Source organism: Aquarana catesbeiana, linkage group LG02, assembly GCF_042186555.1.
Source record: "Aquarana catesbeiana isolate 2022-GZ linkage group LG02, ASM4218655v1, whole genome shotgun sequence".
Classification (NCBI taxonomy): Eukaryota; Metazoa; Chordata; class Amphibia; order Anura; family Ranidae; genus Aquarana; species Aquarana catesbeiana.
The window spans coordinates 139,538,115-139,555,181 of NC_133325.1; the positions used below are offsets into that span (position 1 = coordinate 139,538,115).

The window sequence follows — 17,067 nt, forward strand, 5'->3', positions numbered from 1 at the left end:
CAGTAGCAGGTGTACAGAACTGTCTCCCTTCATATGATAATTGGTAGGAGGCTCCTCTGTCAGTTCTATGTCATCGCTTGAATGCAAAAACATGTAACAGGTCACGAATTTTGACTATCTTTGGGGACCAAAGATTCAAAGTAGGGGGAGTATGTAGCGCAGGGGTTTTGCCATACCAGTTACTATGTTAAATAATGTGACATTCTTTAAGTAAGAGTTTGGCTCCCTCTAGTGTTCTTTTCTTTTTATGCGGTTAGAACTTTTGGCTTCTGTAAAGCCACGCTTCAAAGCATTGTGGGGGATGTAGTTCAATGAGGAAATGATTCAGGTGCTTAAACTTAGCCTGGAACTACTGACCCACAATGCCCAATTCAACTACCCACAATGCCAGGTCGCAGAATAGCCTGCTGGGTAGTCATATAAAATGGACAGCGCGGCCATTTTTCCGGCCTCTTGAGACGCCATTCATCACCTGCCTTCAGTGAGGTCTGTGAGTGTGACTGGTAGACTGTGGCCTGTAAGGCACGGAGCAGAATCCTGAGGCCTCTGAGGAGCTCCAGAGCACAGTCAGCTGGAACAGCATGTGGATGGACCGGAGGACCCAAGATTTCTAAAGGTTTTCTGCATTACAGTCATCAGCCATCAGAAGGAGTGCAGTGTGACAGCGCCAGCTTGGATCGGACTGAGATATCAGGAAAGGAGCTTGCAAGCATCTGGGCCTGTTGTAGTGAGCGGGCACTTGCCCAGACCAATATAGTGTATTATTGACTAGGTGTATCAGCTATAGACTGCCGGTGTGAGACTTGTAGTCCCACAGAAGAATCTCACTTATCCATAGGCTGCATGCAGTGGAACTTCAGGGTGGCCTTCTCTGTGATATAAGTTGATGCTGCATCACATCCACTGATAAGGAGAAAGTATTATAAGTGCCCTTCTGCTTGCCAATACACAATCATCAGCGCAGTACTTATTCCACGGTCTGCTGTCTACTTGTTTCCCCTGTTTGGATTTACAAATACTGTAGTCTAATACATGAGCTAGCTGAAGATCAAGAAGACACTTTTTACTTCTATCATCTTATACAAAGTACTATAGTTCACTCTGCATATGGGGATATCGCATCACAACCTAGGGGTAGCCCTTGAGCACAGGATATATTTATTGTGTTGTACTACTGTGTGTTCATAACAGTTATTGCAGATTTGGTGTGCATGCTTGGAGGTCAGTGGGAAGGCGCTCAATATAATTATTTGAGGATATTTGGCATCTGTCTTACTGTGAGCCTGTCTGCATGTACATCTTTATGGTGGTCATTGAATTTTGAAGTTTCATGTACACATTGATTGTTATTTATTGTCATTCTTTATTCCTAAGTTACCACAGTGTTTATTATGCTAAGTACTTTCTCAGTAAACTTCTTAAGTGGTTATTTGACAACTTGTATGAGACTCCATCTTTACTACAGCTGGCGAACTGAAGAGTTCCAAGGCTACGGTAAATATACTATATAGTGTACCATTGCTGTGTTCCTCTTTACTGCTGGGTCTCACACTAAAATTATCACACAGGTGTGCCAGAGGGGTTGAGTCTGTTCTTGGGGTTGATAGGCAGAGTACAGGATTAAACATTCATCAGAAGCTCCTACGGGGGTGAGTGCTATATAAGCTTATCAATATGTTTGAAGGTTTTAAGAAGAGTGACTGTATCTATAGCTTGTAACTAAACATAAAAAAAAAAATAACAGAATACATTACATGCTGTACATTTATGTACTCCCCACCAGGGGTGCCACCCCCCTGATCCATGCGGTATGGATTGTTTGCCACCCCCCCAATAAAATATACCACCAGGCCGCCACTGCTTCCCTCTTCATATGAAATGATGATACTGAGCTGAATCCCTATCACTATCGCTGTTATTGATATTTCATATAGGCAGTTGCTATTTATATTCTGGGGCAGTCTTTCTCAACTGCTTTGCCCCAGGGGAAACCTTCAAATATTGTCCACGTCTTGTGGAACCCCTGCTAAAATAATTATTCCTGCAGGTTATTGCACATTACTATGGTCAAAAATGTAACCTACCCATGATATTTGACACCCAGGGAAGATCAGTTTTAAATTGCCTTTGTTCTATACATCAACATTATTTTCAGTAATAATCTTAAAATGAAATGAAATTAATTTTAGTAACAGAAAAAGAACTGCACACAGTAAAAAAAAAAAAAAAAAGTGATGTTTCCTAGCATTAGTAGTTGGTGAAAAAAGTGCGTCCTTTCATTGATGGTCAATGTAAAATAATCCTTTTTACAATGGTGGTCAGTATAAGTGGGAGATCAATTGCCTATTGCTTAAAGCTTAATGAACCCCTAGCAACTTAGCAGGAATCCTAGGGTAAGACAGAACCCTGGTAGAGAAAGATTGTTCTAGAGCTGATCGTTAAGCCCATTCTGATCTGGCTGGTAGGTTAATCTGCATCTACCAGGTCATGCATTAAAGTGTGTGAGTGGGATATTAAACAGTAGACTTTACTGGGACAAGAACTACTGGCAGTGGTAAAATATGCTTAGCAGGCATGCATAATGTGTTTTCTGTATAAATTAGGGTAATATAAAGAGGGAATGAGCTGAGCTTGTCTCTTCATCCATTTTTATACTCCCAGTGCTCAAAATAAGATTTGCAAATCATAAACTACTGTAAATGTTCTGTGTTCTATGTAATTTCAGCTAGTGTCAGTCTTTATAATTACAGCAGATGTCAGAACATGCATTACTGTTTATTGAAGCATTTTACAGCATACAATGTCACAAATATATACAGCAAACATTATATTTATACTACACTAATAAGCAAGCCAGCACCCTGAATTCATATATAGACATAATATGAAAAGGAGATTTCTACATTTCTATGTAGGCTTTTATGCATCGATTGAAGCAGCTTCATCATATCTCTGTATATAGGTCTTCACTTTAGCAGTGATGTCCATGGCTGGAGTGATGCTTGCTTATGGGGACATGGCTTCTGGAGCTGAACCCTCCCTTATGATGATGGTGGTGCTGGTGGTGATGGCCACTAGCTTCATGGGACTTTCCTGAAGAATGGTGTTTTCCTCCAGTGCTGGAGTGCAGGACAGCTGAAACAAATGAATAGGTTATGTCAATATGGTAAGCTTTGCCAATATGTATATACATGTTCAGGCAATGTCACTCAGAAGATAATGCGCTATTATGAAGCCAACAAGTCTACTCACATTTTCTTTAAGGGCAAGTATACTTTAGTTAAAGATTCATTTACCCACCCTCCCTAGTCCTCCTATCTGTATATTTTAGAATATAAAGATTAGGTGTAGTTAGTTTCAGATGGTCTATGGTTGGCTGAAATGAACACATAATAGTTTAGAGTATAGTATCTGTGTAAAAAATAATTAGTAGAAATTAATAATAATTATTCAGTATTAAAATAACCATATTCTAAGTATTTCCACATTAAATGTGGGAGGCATAGATGTGAATATGCACATAGTTTTATTATTTTTTTTATTATATATGGAATTAATTGGTTTACTTACAAATGTTTACATGTCCCTCTGCACCTATCCTGAAAAAGAGAAAAATTAACAGAATTTTAGCTTAAATTTAATTTTGTAAGTTTTTTTGTTACACCTATGAACATTAACTAGTAAATAACATTTGAACAGACTATCAGGCAGAAACCAGAGACCTAAAATGTATTTATTACTAATAAAAGGAATCCAGACTCCTCGGTTCTGACCCTTAGCCCACGTTCATATTGGGATGATTTGGCATGCGATGTGAAATCGCATGCCAAATCGGAGGCTATTGTTGGAAATGACCCCATCCGAATCAATGCGATGCCCCAAACCGATTGCCAAAAGTAGTTCCTGCACTACTTTTGGCGACTTCGGGGTGATTTGAATAGCCATCTGTGCGTGAACCCACACAGATGTCTGTCAAATTGCCCCCGAAGTACGACTAAAATGCCGGTTTGAAATCATGTGGGTTCAGCTGAACTCGCACGATTTCAAACCAGCCCTCAGTGTGAACCTTGGCTCACATACAGTACCTGTCCATTTGAATATTGCTGTCCAATTGTGACAGATTAGCAAAAATATTTATGTCTGTAGGAATCTACAACTTTTGCAGACCCCCAGTCTAATAATACTCTTGATGTCCATACTGAAATTTGCACTCTGGCTCTGCCACACAGCGCAGTCATACTGGTGACCTGACTTTTCTCTAATGCAACTAAATAACACAGCCAGGCCACCTCCCTACCCCAAGCCTGGCAATGGATATTAAAAGAGCAGCAGCAGACTGATGAAGTAATCTCTTTGTTTTATCTTCCAGTTAGCACATTCCTTGCCTGACATCTGAAATATATACCTGTGCTCTTCTCCCTCCAGCATTTTCTTATAAGTGGCAATCTCAATATCCAGAGCCAGTTTAACATTCATCAGTTCCTGGTATTCTCTTAGTTGGCGAGCCATGTCCTGTTTGGCATTCTGTAGGGCAGCCTCCAATTCAGACAATTTTTGCTTGGCATCCCTGACAGCAGCTTCTCCACTTTCCTCAGCTTCCCTAATGGCAGCTTCAAGTGCAGCACGCTAGAAATGATTAAATAACATGCATTCTTGTGCTGAAAAGTGCTGAAATTTTTCTATTTCCATTATATCAATAAGAAAACAATAAACGACATATTACAAAGGAAGGTGATCCAATATAAAAATGTAAAAATGAGAAGCAAAAGGTCCTTCTGGTTAGTCTAAATCTGGAAAAAGATAACATTAAACATTTATCTAAACAAGTGCTATAAAACTGTTAAAAACCCTAAATCAGAGGTGCTAACAATATTGTAAATTTGGTCATAAAATTATAAAAAAACACTGGATTTATACCTGTGATTTTGCACATTCAATTTCACCTTTAAGTTTCTGAATTGTTCGATTGAGATCAGCAATTTCATTTTTGCTGTTCTGTAGATTGTTTCCATTTCTTCCAGCTGCCATTCGCAGGTCTTCAAACTGTATATAATAAAAAAAAAAGAAAATTCAGAATGTTTGTGGACATCGCATATTTTAATTCCATTTGTTATTCCATGCACCATTTTATTTGAAGGCTCATATCTCATAGCAAACTGCAAGTAGAAGATATCGCCAGAAAAAAAAAGAGCACGGATAATATCTAACCAATTTTTTTGGGGGGGAGGGGGGAGAGATGCTCTTTAATGTATTTTAACTTTGGGCAGAACTATACATAGCATATTATGTAGTTTTTAAGGAAAAGCGTTGGCTGAAACCAAAACCTAAAATTATGATCTATTATACAAATGGCCTCAAGCTAGCCAGGTGCAGCACACTAATGGTGTTTTTACACTGGGTCACGGTACTGACAGCATTAGTCTCATTAAATCAATATATTATTTTAAAATAATGCTTGGCAGAAAATCGGCTGTGATGAACATTTATAGATTTCTCCCAATCACTTATTCAATCTATTCATGTCTAGCTGCTTATATCTATTCTGATTTACTATGCACGATGACACCTGTTGCCTTGTAGCTCCAATTATAACACACTCACCCTGGATTGGTACATGGCTACTCACCCTGGATTGGTACATGGCTTCAGCCTCTGCTCTGCTTCTGTTAGCAACCTCTTCATATTGAGCTCTGACATCGGCAATGATACCATTGATGTCTAGGTCTCGGCTGTTGTCCATGGACACAAGAACTGAAGTGTCTGAAATCTGAGCTTGGAGTTGATTGATTTCCTGAAAATTTAGAAAATATATACAGCAACTACAGTATAGCAGTATAAATGAATTAAGGAATGTGCTTATGACCCAAAAGGAGCGTTATTTACCGCATCATACAGGGTCCTAAGGAAGCTGATCTCATTGCTCAGAGAGTCGGCCTTGGCCTGAAGTTCAGCTTTGTTCATGAAAGCAGCATCAACATCCTAAAGTTAGAAATACAGAGTTATTCATGTTAATAGTGTTGCTTTAACAGACAATACAGAAAACTGTGACTAATTTTAAAATGTTTACCCTCTTCAGAGAAACAAATTCATTCTCAGCACCTGTTCTTCTGTTGACTTCATCTTCATATCTGTAAAAAGACACATTTTTATTTTCTCATATGTCCTTTACATGCTAAACAATCTGCAAATTATTAACAGTTTTCTATCCAATTTTTGTAATATTTGTATTGCTAATCTTTATGCCTGTGTTTAGTTTTATTAACATTCTAAACCACTTGAGTCCCCATTGCCAATTTAAAATGGTGTGAGTAGAGTGACGATTCGTCCCAGTGCTGTTTTCAAATATCACTGGGAATCAGTAGCTCCTGTGCAGAATTCAGTCCTAAGCCCTGGAGCTGAAATAAACAGCTCCTGGGCTTCTGAAGCTTCTACAGTTTATTCCATAGGATTACACTTCAGAAGCGAATGTAAACACTATGCTTCTGTTTAGTATTTACATCGGAAGTGTGGATCTGGTCATTACTTCATAGATCCAGACTCCCCCCTCATGAAGAAAAGAAAAGTGTAAGTAAAAATTGAACAAAAAAATCATTTTCCCCTCCAAAATCCTCACAACAGTGATGTTGGATGTCAATAATGCTGGATGATTGGGGCAATGTTTACATCAATTGCTAATGTAAGTGAATACAATGTCATCTGAATTTTTAATTGTGGCAAACATGAATAAGTCACCATTGTAATCATTTGTGCCCACGTCAACAAGATTTAATATTATTGTAACATTGCGCAAATGATTTCTGCAAACCATTTTTCCCCCACTGCGTGCATTGAGGCATCAGAAAAGGAATTAAGCTCTCCTAAAATGCATATGTTCACTGTTTTACCATATTGCTACATTACCTAAAAGTTGCCCTGTGATATGAACTTAATCAGCAGACTTTAATTAATATATTTTATGGTAAATATCTGGAAGTTCTCAAAATCTGTAAATGTTGTGTTGGGTAAAATTATAGGAAAATGCATTTTTTCTAATATTTGTACTGTTTATTTCCAATAAAAAAACAAGGAAATAAATAAAAAAAAAATTGTGTGTGTGTGTATATATATATATATATATATATATATATATATATATATATATATATATACACACACACACACACACACACACATTTGCTACCAAATTAAAGCCCTACTTGTTCCTAAAAAGCTAAATACAGTATCAAATTTTAAAGCAAATGTATACCCTAATCTTCTTTTGCAGCCAAAGGCAGTGCAATATTTGCCTTTATTTAGATCTGCAGTTGCCATGGTGCTACACAGCTATAATACCAGCCATTTGAGTGAAAGTTCTGTTGAGATCTGACATAAACACACACTGGTAACTGTGACAGTTACCACCAGAGGCATGCCTTAAATGTAGCATGCACTGTATGTGTTTGATTTAAGGATTTAATAACATAAAGAACCTTTCTTACTTGAGCTTTATTTTGAGAAACAGTTTAATTGTGAGCTTAGTTCTACTTTAAGAACTAGATAATAGGATTTAAGGACTAATACTAAAATTTCCATATTGCCAGTCTGAGCCTCGCCCCAAAACATGGAGAGGGTAAAGCTTTACCGTTAGATGCAGGGTACTCCATACATTTATGCCTTAATGTGTAATAGTATTGGTACCTTCTCCTTAGTTCTTCTACAGTGCCTTCCATGCTGTTCCTCTCTGCATCCAGGCGAGCTCTCTCACATTCTAGATTCTCCAGCTGTCTCCTGAGGTTGCCAATAAAAGCCTCAAACAGAGGTTCAATCTGACATCTTGCTGTCTTCTGCTCTTGTAGAATAGACCATTTGGTCTCCAGCATCTTGTTCTGCTGTTCCAAAAATCTTACCTGTGTTGGGAGTATGAAATAATTTCTTATGGGTATAGACATGGGGCAACATACAGTAATATACATGCTTTCACATGAACCCAAGCCAGATTGGATTGACAAAATCATTTTATCAGAATCTTTTCCATGTTATTTGACTGAGACAGTATAATTTAGTACAGAGTACGCACATCTATTTTTCCATTAATAACACAGGTCATTAGAATGAACTGCATATCACTTATGTGGAAATTGGTTCATTTAGGAGGCTGAAGAACTAATGCTTTTATACTTTAATTTGTAGTCAATGAGGCTGATTTACTTAAGGAATTAAAAATCTTCACTCAAAAATTTGTGTGAATGTTTACTTCAATTATTCAATAATGTAAAGAGCAAATTCCTGTTAATTATGAATATACAATCATGTGCAGGTGCTTTTCACGTTTGGATAATTGAGGTGAATATGCACACAACTTATGAATTATGATTCTCTAACCCTTTAGTAAACCAGCCCTATTGCATTCATATTCACTATACTAAAGGCAGCATATTTTGATACACATCCTGTGTATGACATTTTAAGTAAAGTATATACTTATAAATAATGTTAAGTCATTTGCAGAAATCTGCAGATCATTGTGGGGACAGCCATACATGATAACAAACTGCACTTGGTGTTTATGCAAAATAAATTGTACATTTAGGGACACAACTTTAGTACTTTATTTAAACACAGTATAACACATGTGCTTTGATGTTGTGTTTTTTTAAACTTATAAATATTGTCAACCACTTAATAATATGTATATACACCTTTTCCTTTCATTATAAATGAACTTGACAACTCTCACCTTGTCAATGAAGGAGGCAAATTTATTATTCAGGCCTTTAATTTGGTTCTTTTCTTCTGTTCTAACTCTTTGGATGTTTGGGTCAATCTCCAGATTGAGAGGAGCTAGAAGACCCTGGTTTACAGTAACTGATGTGATCCCTCCAGAACCAGACATTCCTTTAAATCCATGACCATGTCCAACAATACCAAATCCAGATCCATGTCCATGTCCACTTTTTCCTAAATGGAAACTTCCCACTGAAATCTTAGGTCCTTTTGACCCAACAGGATGGTCACTCTTGCTGCTGAAACAATGCTGGGTCTGGTGAACATTTTTAGAAGAGTGTGATAAAAAGCTGTGTGAGCTGGAAGGTTTGGGTAAAGAAACAGAACCAGAACTGAAGTGCTTGTGTCCAGATGAGGCCAGCATGGAGCGGTGAGACATGATATCTTCTTAGAGTTGATACACAGAGAATCTAGAGTGTTGTCTACTCTCCAGAGCAATGTTCAATGCACTGACACTTGCTAGGCTCTTTTTATACTGAACTGGGTGTAGTTAGCAATATTTACATTGTTGTGATTTCCTATGATTTCAGCTTGATGATAATAGTTCATCCGTTTGTCACAGCAAATAAAACAGTAACCCACCTATATTTTCAAAGCTGTGACACTTTTACTAGTGGCTAATAATATAATAAAACAATGTTTAATTAGTATAAGCAATATGAGCTGATGCTATTACAAGAAACAATTACCATGTCTTGTATATGTCCCAGTAATGCCTTACAAGTAGGTTCTGTTTGGAATGGCTCAATATTTAAAAACAAAATCAAGATATTGAATTTCAGAGATTTCAACTATATTCATGTTAAGATTATTTATGCTATTTCTCTCTGCAAAAGTCTTCCACTCTTAGACTATTTTACAGCTTATATGGTACATTTGTCTAGTCTATTTTAGAATCATTTACAAAAGCCAATGGGGTTGATTTACTAAAATTGAAGAGTGCAAAATCTGGTAAAGCGCTACATAGTAACCAAATAGCTTCTATTATCAGCCTGTTTAATTAAGCTTTGACCAGAAAACCTGGAAGCTGATTGGTTTCTATGCAGATCTGCACCAAATTTTGAACACTCTAATTTTATATTAGAAAATTTACCCCATTGCATCCCAAATTTTTTACTGTTTTAGGTCAGCTTATCTTTAAATCAGGAAATGGTTTATTATTAAAAAATTGCACGAGAAACAAAGACAACAATGCACAATTTCTGACCAGTGACCATGGCATAATACAATGCACATAATCAAAGGTTATATATATATCAAAAAAGCTATAAAATGTTAAGCATCTAAACAATTACAGGTACACGTAGGTGTAAGGTGCACACCAAAAGAAGCTTATCACACAAAGGAAAGAATAATACATAATCAAAATAGAAATAAATATCAGATGGCGTGCATACCCTGTCAAAGAACAAGCCTGTCCACCACTAAATAGAGAGAGCTCAGTCCCAATATATTTAGCCATGAAAACCAAACCCTCTCAAATTCACCTGCACACACCATTGTTGCTATATATATATTTACGGTCGGAGACCTCCAATCAAGATAGACGTGAAACCACATAAAGATGCCACAAGACTCTCAACATAATATAGACCTGAGGTGTGCCCTGGTCAGCTGGTCGGTACGCCAAAAGGGGACATATCCAAGATAAGTAATGGTTGATTGTAGAAGTGGGATGTGAAGGAAGTGCCCTGTAAAGGGGATGGGAGGGAGGGTATCGCGCACTGGAACCAACAAGGAACACAGGTGAGTGGGCTGCTTAACCTCCCTGGCAGTAATCCTGAGTGTGGCTTGAGGTTAATTTTCAGTACCAAAAGCGGTAACCCCGAGCCACACTCGGGATTGCATTGCAGGATCCAGGCAAAATTACTTACCTTGTCCCCAGGATCCTGCGATGTGCCCCTGCTGTATCCTCCGCCGGATCATTTGCCTGATCTATCAACATTCTGGGCTCCGTTCCCTGCGAGCGTCAGGACGCATGGGGGTGTAGCCCAGCGGCAAATTAAAAAATGTACACAATACATAACACACATAATACACTGTAATCTGTACGATTACATTACTGTATCAAATCATTTCACCTCCCTTTTGTCCCTAGTGCTTTGTCCAGTGCCCTGCCTACACTTTTATATTTTATATATTGTTCTTTCTGTCTGGAAACTTGAGCACGTCCATGGCATCCAAAAAGTGTCCCTTTACGTCAAAAGCGTTTTTAGACCAGCGATAGTAAATTAGAATCACTTGCAGAATTGAGCGATAGTGATTCGTGGGGAAATTTGTCATCAGGCACTGAAAGTGACAACAGCAATGATTCTGCGACTGAGCAAATTTCAGGTTTTTTTTTTTTGAATACATTATTGAATACATTTTATTATTATTATTTTTTGTAATTATTTATTATATTATCATTTCTAATTTTGTGTTTCAAACTTTATCATACCCGGGATGTCTACTAGGCTCTTGTTTGGACAGATTTAAGTGAGTTATTCCTAAGAATTACATGCCTACAATATAAAATGCCACATTTCTATGCAAAACAATGTACCGCTTTGAGATTCAAAAATCTGACATAATCATACCACCAGGGAGGTTAAATACCCCCCTCCCCTCTAACCGAGATAGATGTGATACCATATAAAGACGCTACAAGACTCACAACATAGACCTTAGGTGTGCCCTGGTCAGTTGGTCTGTACGCCAAAAATGGGGCAAAATTACCAGGATAGAAAAAGCTGTTTTTTTTGGTATACATGACATTTATTGGGCAAGCTTGGTGAAGGCTTGTGACATCTCAACCTGGGGATTTGGAATGTACCGGGTAAAGCAGGTGGAATACCATCTGCCTAATCTTCTAACAACATGACCCGGCACCCCATGCCGGGAGGCGGCCGAGGCCGCTCCGATCCGGAAGGAGTGCCCAGAAAGCTGGTTAGGGTTGAGGTTTAGATTAGCCAGGAGGATGAGAACATGTCTGATGAACTGGCTAGCTATTAGTGGGCTGGAAGGAAAAGGCAACAATGGGCTGGAGCTAGACTGGCTCGGCAGGTGTCATAACAACTGGTCCAGAACCGCTACTGGAAACCATTCGTTGCGGGTCGGGAAGAATTTGATGTTGACCCCGGTGCCAGACTGATGAGATTTGGACACTGCCAGATGTAGGACAAAATGGTCTTGAAGGCAGGTCAGATGGCACCTGTGTAGCACCTGGCAACCGGGGCCACTGTAAGTGAACTCACCGGGCCATAGGAATCCGTAGAATGCCAGGTAGATAGCTGCTTGGATGACCAGGCTGGGCAGGAACCCAAAAGGGGACCATGACAGGATGGCTGACATGTCCAGGAACATGGAACTTGATATGGGCAAGTGTTTGCTACTGGCTACGGGCTAATGTTTCTGGATGCCACACAGCAAGGCTTTGACTGCATGGGTCGCAAACAACGAGGGTTTCCCAGGGGCTTGTAGGGAGAGGAAATGCTGGATACCAGCTAAGTACAGTCTGACACGGTGTTGTGTGACAGGCTCAGATGAGTGTGGCAGTAAGACACGAAGGTCAGGACATGCTTGATGTGGCCTGTGCCCATCCCAGGGCATGTGGCTAGGAATTTGCCGTAGGCCTTCCAGACGCTGCTGTAGGCTTCAACGTGTTGGGCGACAGTGACCGGTTTATGAGCAGCGTAGCATTGTGAAGGTGGTCTCTTAGCCCATCGTTAGTTGCGACCAAGATGGGATAGAAAATGAGGTTGGGTCGGCTCTGGGTCTCTGTAAGAAATACAAAGACAAATTGAGACAGAAAAGTGCCTCTGCTGCAAGATTGCACTTCCCTAGTATGTAAGTACAGTGCACATTGAAATTGTAGTGAAGGGATATCTGCACCAGCCTGCATAGGAAGGACATGATGGCTAGGGACTTGGACCTGTCTTTGTTGACAATCTCAGCCGTGTCTAAGTTGTCCGTGGAGAAGACCACAGTCTGCCACACCCAGGTGTGTCCCCAGACCTGAGCTGCCGGGACGATAGGGTAAAGCTCAAACAATGAGGACGTCTGTCTGAACCCGGGGACCAAGAGGATTTCCTGCGGCCATGGACCTGCAAACCAATGTGTGCCAAAAATGGCAGCTAAGTCTGTGGAGGCTGCTGCATCTTTTACTATATGAGGTGAGGAGGCTGAAGTTGCTGGGATGAACATGGATACGCCATTCCAGGTCTCAAGGAAGTTGTCCCACATTGCTAGATCTGCAACAGCTGCCTGGTCTAGCCTGATGGTTTGATCGGGGTCCCGTGCATGGGAAAGGAAGACCAGAGGCGAGAAATGAAGGAACGCTCCTGAGGGACAATCCTCATAGCAAAGTTTAGCATGCCTAACAGGGACCGCAGCTGTCTCTTGGTGCAACTTTGTGAAGTGGTGAAGGCGTGAATGACCGCCCTAATCTGGGACAGCTTGTCAGGGGGTAGGCTGGCCTGCATAGAGTAGGTGTCAAGGGTGATTTCTAGGAAGGTGATGGACTGCGCGGGGCCTTCCACTTTATTCCCCACTATGGGCACGTTGAGGTGCAGGAAGTCGTCCAGGTAATAGATGACTAATGCCCCATACACATGAGCGGAATTTCCATTGGAAAAATCTCGGATGTTTTTTCCGACAGAATTCCACTCAAGCTTGGCTTGCATACACACGGTCACACCAAAGTTCTCTGAACTTTCGAATGCCAAGAACGCAGTGACGTACAACACTACGACAAGCTGAGAAAATGAAGTTCAATGCTTCCGAGCATGCGTCGAATTGTTTCTGAGCATGCGTGTTTTTTTGCGCGTCGGAATTGCAAACAGACGAACAGAATTTCCGTCAAGAACTTTTTCTGTTGGAAAAATAGAGAACCAGCTCTCAATCTTTTGCTGGCGGAAATTCAGACAGAAAAAGTTGGATGGAGCATACATATGGTTGGAATATCCGACCAAAAGCTCCCATCACACTTTTTTTTTTCTTCAATTATTTTATTTATTCAATCATAAGACAAATTCGAGAACATACACAGGAGAAAAAAATAACACACCTTCAAATTTAAACATCTCATAATAAGAACACAACATTATATCTTGCAATAAATTGGGTCACTATCTAGAATAACTCAACGCCTTCACAATATACTTGACCAAAAGGCCCCATATCCTGCCAAACTTATAAACCATTTCTGGTATGTGAGACGCAAGGAGGAGAAAGAAGGCCGGATCTTCTGATATTGTATCATCCATAAAAATTTGGACAATGCGTCCAACCTCTTAGTTTGGGGCATTTCCAAAAGATATGTAGCATAGTACCTCTATCTCTCTGACATCTCCGTCGAAGGAGTCAGGGAAAATTCTCTTCAATTTCACTGGCGTTCTGTACCACCGGGTAAAAATTTTGAAATTAGTCTATTGAGTTTTCGCACAAATCGATGATTCGTGCGTAAACCTAAGAATATGTTGTAACTGTATTGAGCTAAAAGATTTACCCAGCTCCTGTTCCCATTCACGAACACAATTCAAAAGGTTAGTTTCCGTAGGTGGAATTAGTAATTCATAATTGGCCGATAAGGTATGAGACATTGCTCCCATCTCCAAGCACAGTTTCTCAAAAATAGTGGGGGACCTGGTGAACTGCCCTGGGGCTGGAAGATTACTGAAGAAGTGGATGATCTGAAGAGCGCTCCAAAATCTTAGTCTAAATTTGCCCGCCTGTTCTGTCAGCTCTGGGATTGTCGGCCACACCCCAGCTTTTATGTAGCTAGACACTTGTACATAGCCCATATTCCATAGGTGCTTAAAAGCGACGTCCTCAATCCCCAGAGGAAAACGGTGGTTCCCCAGTATCGGATACAAGGGGGAAACCTCAGGTGTTATGCTCATACTAGGGAACAGAGCCGAACAGAGTTTAGTAGTAGTACCTATCAGAGGATATTTGATAAGCTCTCTAGGAAGATGGGCAAAGCACCAAGGGGTTCACTGGATTTAATGGCATATTCCAGTCTCCACCTATGATCAACTGTCCTTCTGTGAATTCAGTCAACCGCTTGAGCGTTTTACCTAAAAATGTCTCTTGATGTACATTGGGAGCATACATTGTCGCCAGTGTAACCCCGACATCGTCCACCCTGCCCTTTACAAACAGGAAATGCCCTCCAGGATCTCTGACCGCATCTACAAAAAACCATGGTACTCTGCTCGAGAGGATGATAGACACCCCCCCTTTGACTTCGCCGTTTGATTTGTAGAGAGATAAACCGTCGGAAATAGCCGACTTTTTAACCACTTGCCGACCGCCTCCCGACTATATACATCGGCAGAATGGCACGGGCAGGCAGAATCACGTACCTGTACGTGATCTGCCTCCCGCGGGCGGGGGGTCCGATCGGACCCCCCGGTGCCCGAGACGGTCGGCGTTTGTCCCCTGGCAATCGGAGGTGAGGGGGAGGCCATCCATTCATGCCCCCCCTCGCGATCGCTCCCAGCCAATGGGATCATTCCTCTGCTGCTGTATGCTAAACAGCAGCAGAGGAAATTAAGTCATCTCTTCTCGGCTCGGTATTTTCCATTCCGGCGCCGAGGAGAGAAGACTTCAATGTGAGTGCACAAACACAACACACACAGTAGAACATGCCAGGCACACATTACACCCCCCTTTACCCCCCGATCCCCCCTGATCACCCCCTAATCACCCCCCCCCCGTCACACTGACACCAAGCAGTTTTTTTTTCTCTGATTACTGCATTGGTGTCAGTTTGTGACAGTTAGTGTGGTAGGGCAGTTAGTGTTAGCCCCCTTTAGGTCTAGGGTACCCCCCTAACCCCCCCTAATAAAGTTTTAACCCCTTGATCACCCCCCGTCACCAGTGTCACTAAGCGATCATTTTTCTGATCGCTGTATTAGTGTCACTGGTGACGCTAGTTAGGGAGGTAAATATTTAGGTTCGCCATCAGCGTTTTATAGCGTCAGGGACCCCCATATACTATCTAATAAAGGTTTTAACCCCTTGATTGCCCCCTAGTTAACCCTTTCACCAGTGATCACCGTATAACTGTTACAGGTGACGCTGGTTAGTTCGTTTATTTTTTATAGTGTCAGGGCACCCGCCGTTTATTACTGAATAAAGGTTTAGCCCCCTGATCGCCCGGCGGTGATATGCGTCAGGCAGCGTCAGATTACCGCCAGTACCGCTAACACCCACGCAGGCAGCATACGCCTTCCTTAGTGGTATAGTATCTGAACGGATCAATATCTGATCCGATCAGATTTATACTAGCATCCCCAGCAGTTTAGGGTTCACAAAAATGCAGTGTTAGCGGGATCAGCCCAGATACCTGCTAGCACCTGCGTTTTGCCTCTCCGCCCGGCCCAGCCCAGCCCACTCAAGTGCAGTATTGATCGATCACTGTCACTTACAAAACACTAATCGCATAACTGCAGCATTCGCAGAGTCAGGCCTGATCCCTGCGATCGCTAACAGTTTTTTGGTAGCATTTTGGTGAACTGGCAAGCACCAGCCCCAGGCAGCGTCAGGTTAGTGCCAGTACCGCTAACACCCACGCATGCACCATACACCTCCCTTAGTGGTATAGTATCTGAACGGATCAATATCTGATCCGATCAGATCTATGCTAGCGTCCCCAGCAGTTTAGGGTTCCCAAAAACACAGTGTTAGCGGGATCAGCCCAGATACCTGCTAGCACCTGCGTTTTGCCCCTCCGCTCGGCCCAGCCCAGCCCACCCAAGTGCAGTATTGATCGATCACTGTCACTTACAAAACACTAAACGCATAAATGCAGCATTCGCAGAGTCAGGCCTGATCCCTGCGATCGCTAACAGTTTTTTTGGTAGCATTTTGGTGAACTGGCAAGCACCAGCCCCAGGCAGCGTCAGGTTAGCGCCAGTAGCGCTAACACCCACGCATGCACCATACACCTCCCTTAGTGGTATAGTATCTGAACGGGTCAATATCTGATCCGATCAGATCTATACTAGCGTCCCCAGCAGTTTAGGGTTCCCAAAAACGCAGTGTTAGCGGGATCAGCCCAGATACCTGCTAGCACCTGAGTTTTGCCCCTCCGCCTGGCCCAGCCCAGCCCACCCAAGTGCAGTATTGATCGATCACTGTCACTTACAAAACACTAAACGCATAACTGCAGCGTTCGCAGAGTCAGGCCTGATCCCTGCGATCGCTAACAGTTTTTTTTTTGGTAGCGTTTTGGTGAACTGGCAAGCACCAGCGGCCTAGTACACCCCGGTCGTAGTCAAACCAGCACTGCAGTAACACTTGGTGACGTGGCGAGTC

At 41.4% G+C, this 17,067-nt stretch overlaps 1 protein-coding gene across 1 annotated transcript; it reads right to left on the minus strand.

Moving 5' to 3' along the window:
- Positions 1–2,971: 2,971 nt before the first annotated feature.
- Positions 2,972–9,142, minus strand: LOC141127252 (keratin, type II cytoskeletal cochleal-like). Its single transcript, XM_073613532.1, has 9 exons — positions 8,717–9,142; positions 7,678–7,886; positions 6,068–6,128; positions 5,884–5,979; positions 5,627–5,791; positions 4,918–5,043; positions 4,406–4,626; positions 3,571–3,599; positions 2,972–3,135 (listed from the first exon to the last, which is right to left on the minus strand). Exons 1-9 carry the CDS (start codon positions 9,140–9,142, stop codon positions 2,972–2,974), a joined length of 1,497 nt encoding a protein of 498 aa, XP_073469633.1.
- Between the last annotated feature and the right edge of the window lie 7,925 nt (positions 9,143–17,067).

Coding starts and splice junctions, on each gene's coding strand:
- LOC141127252 (XM_073613532.1), bottom strand. CDS start 9,142: ATGTCTCACCGCTCCATGCTGGCCTCATCTGGACACAAGCACTTCAGT. Junction 7,887..8,716: donor TTGCCTCCTTCATTGACAAG/GTGAGAGTTGTC, acceptor CTCCCAACACAG/GTAAGATTTTTGGAACAGCA. Junction 5,792..5,883: donor TTAGGACCCTGTATGATGCG/GTAAATAACGCT, acceptor CTAAATTTTCAG/GAAATCAATCAACTCCAAGC.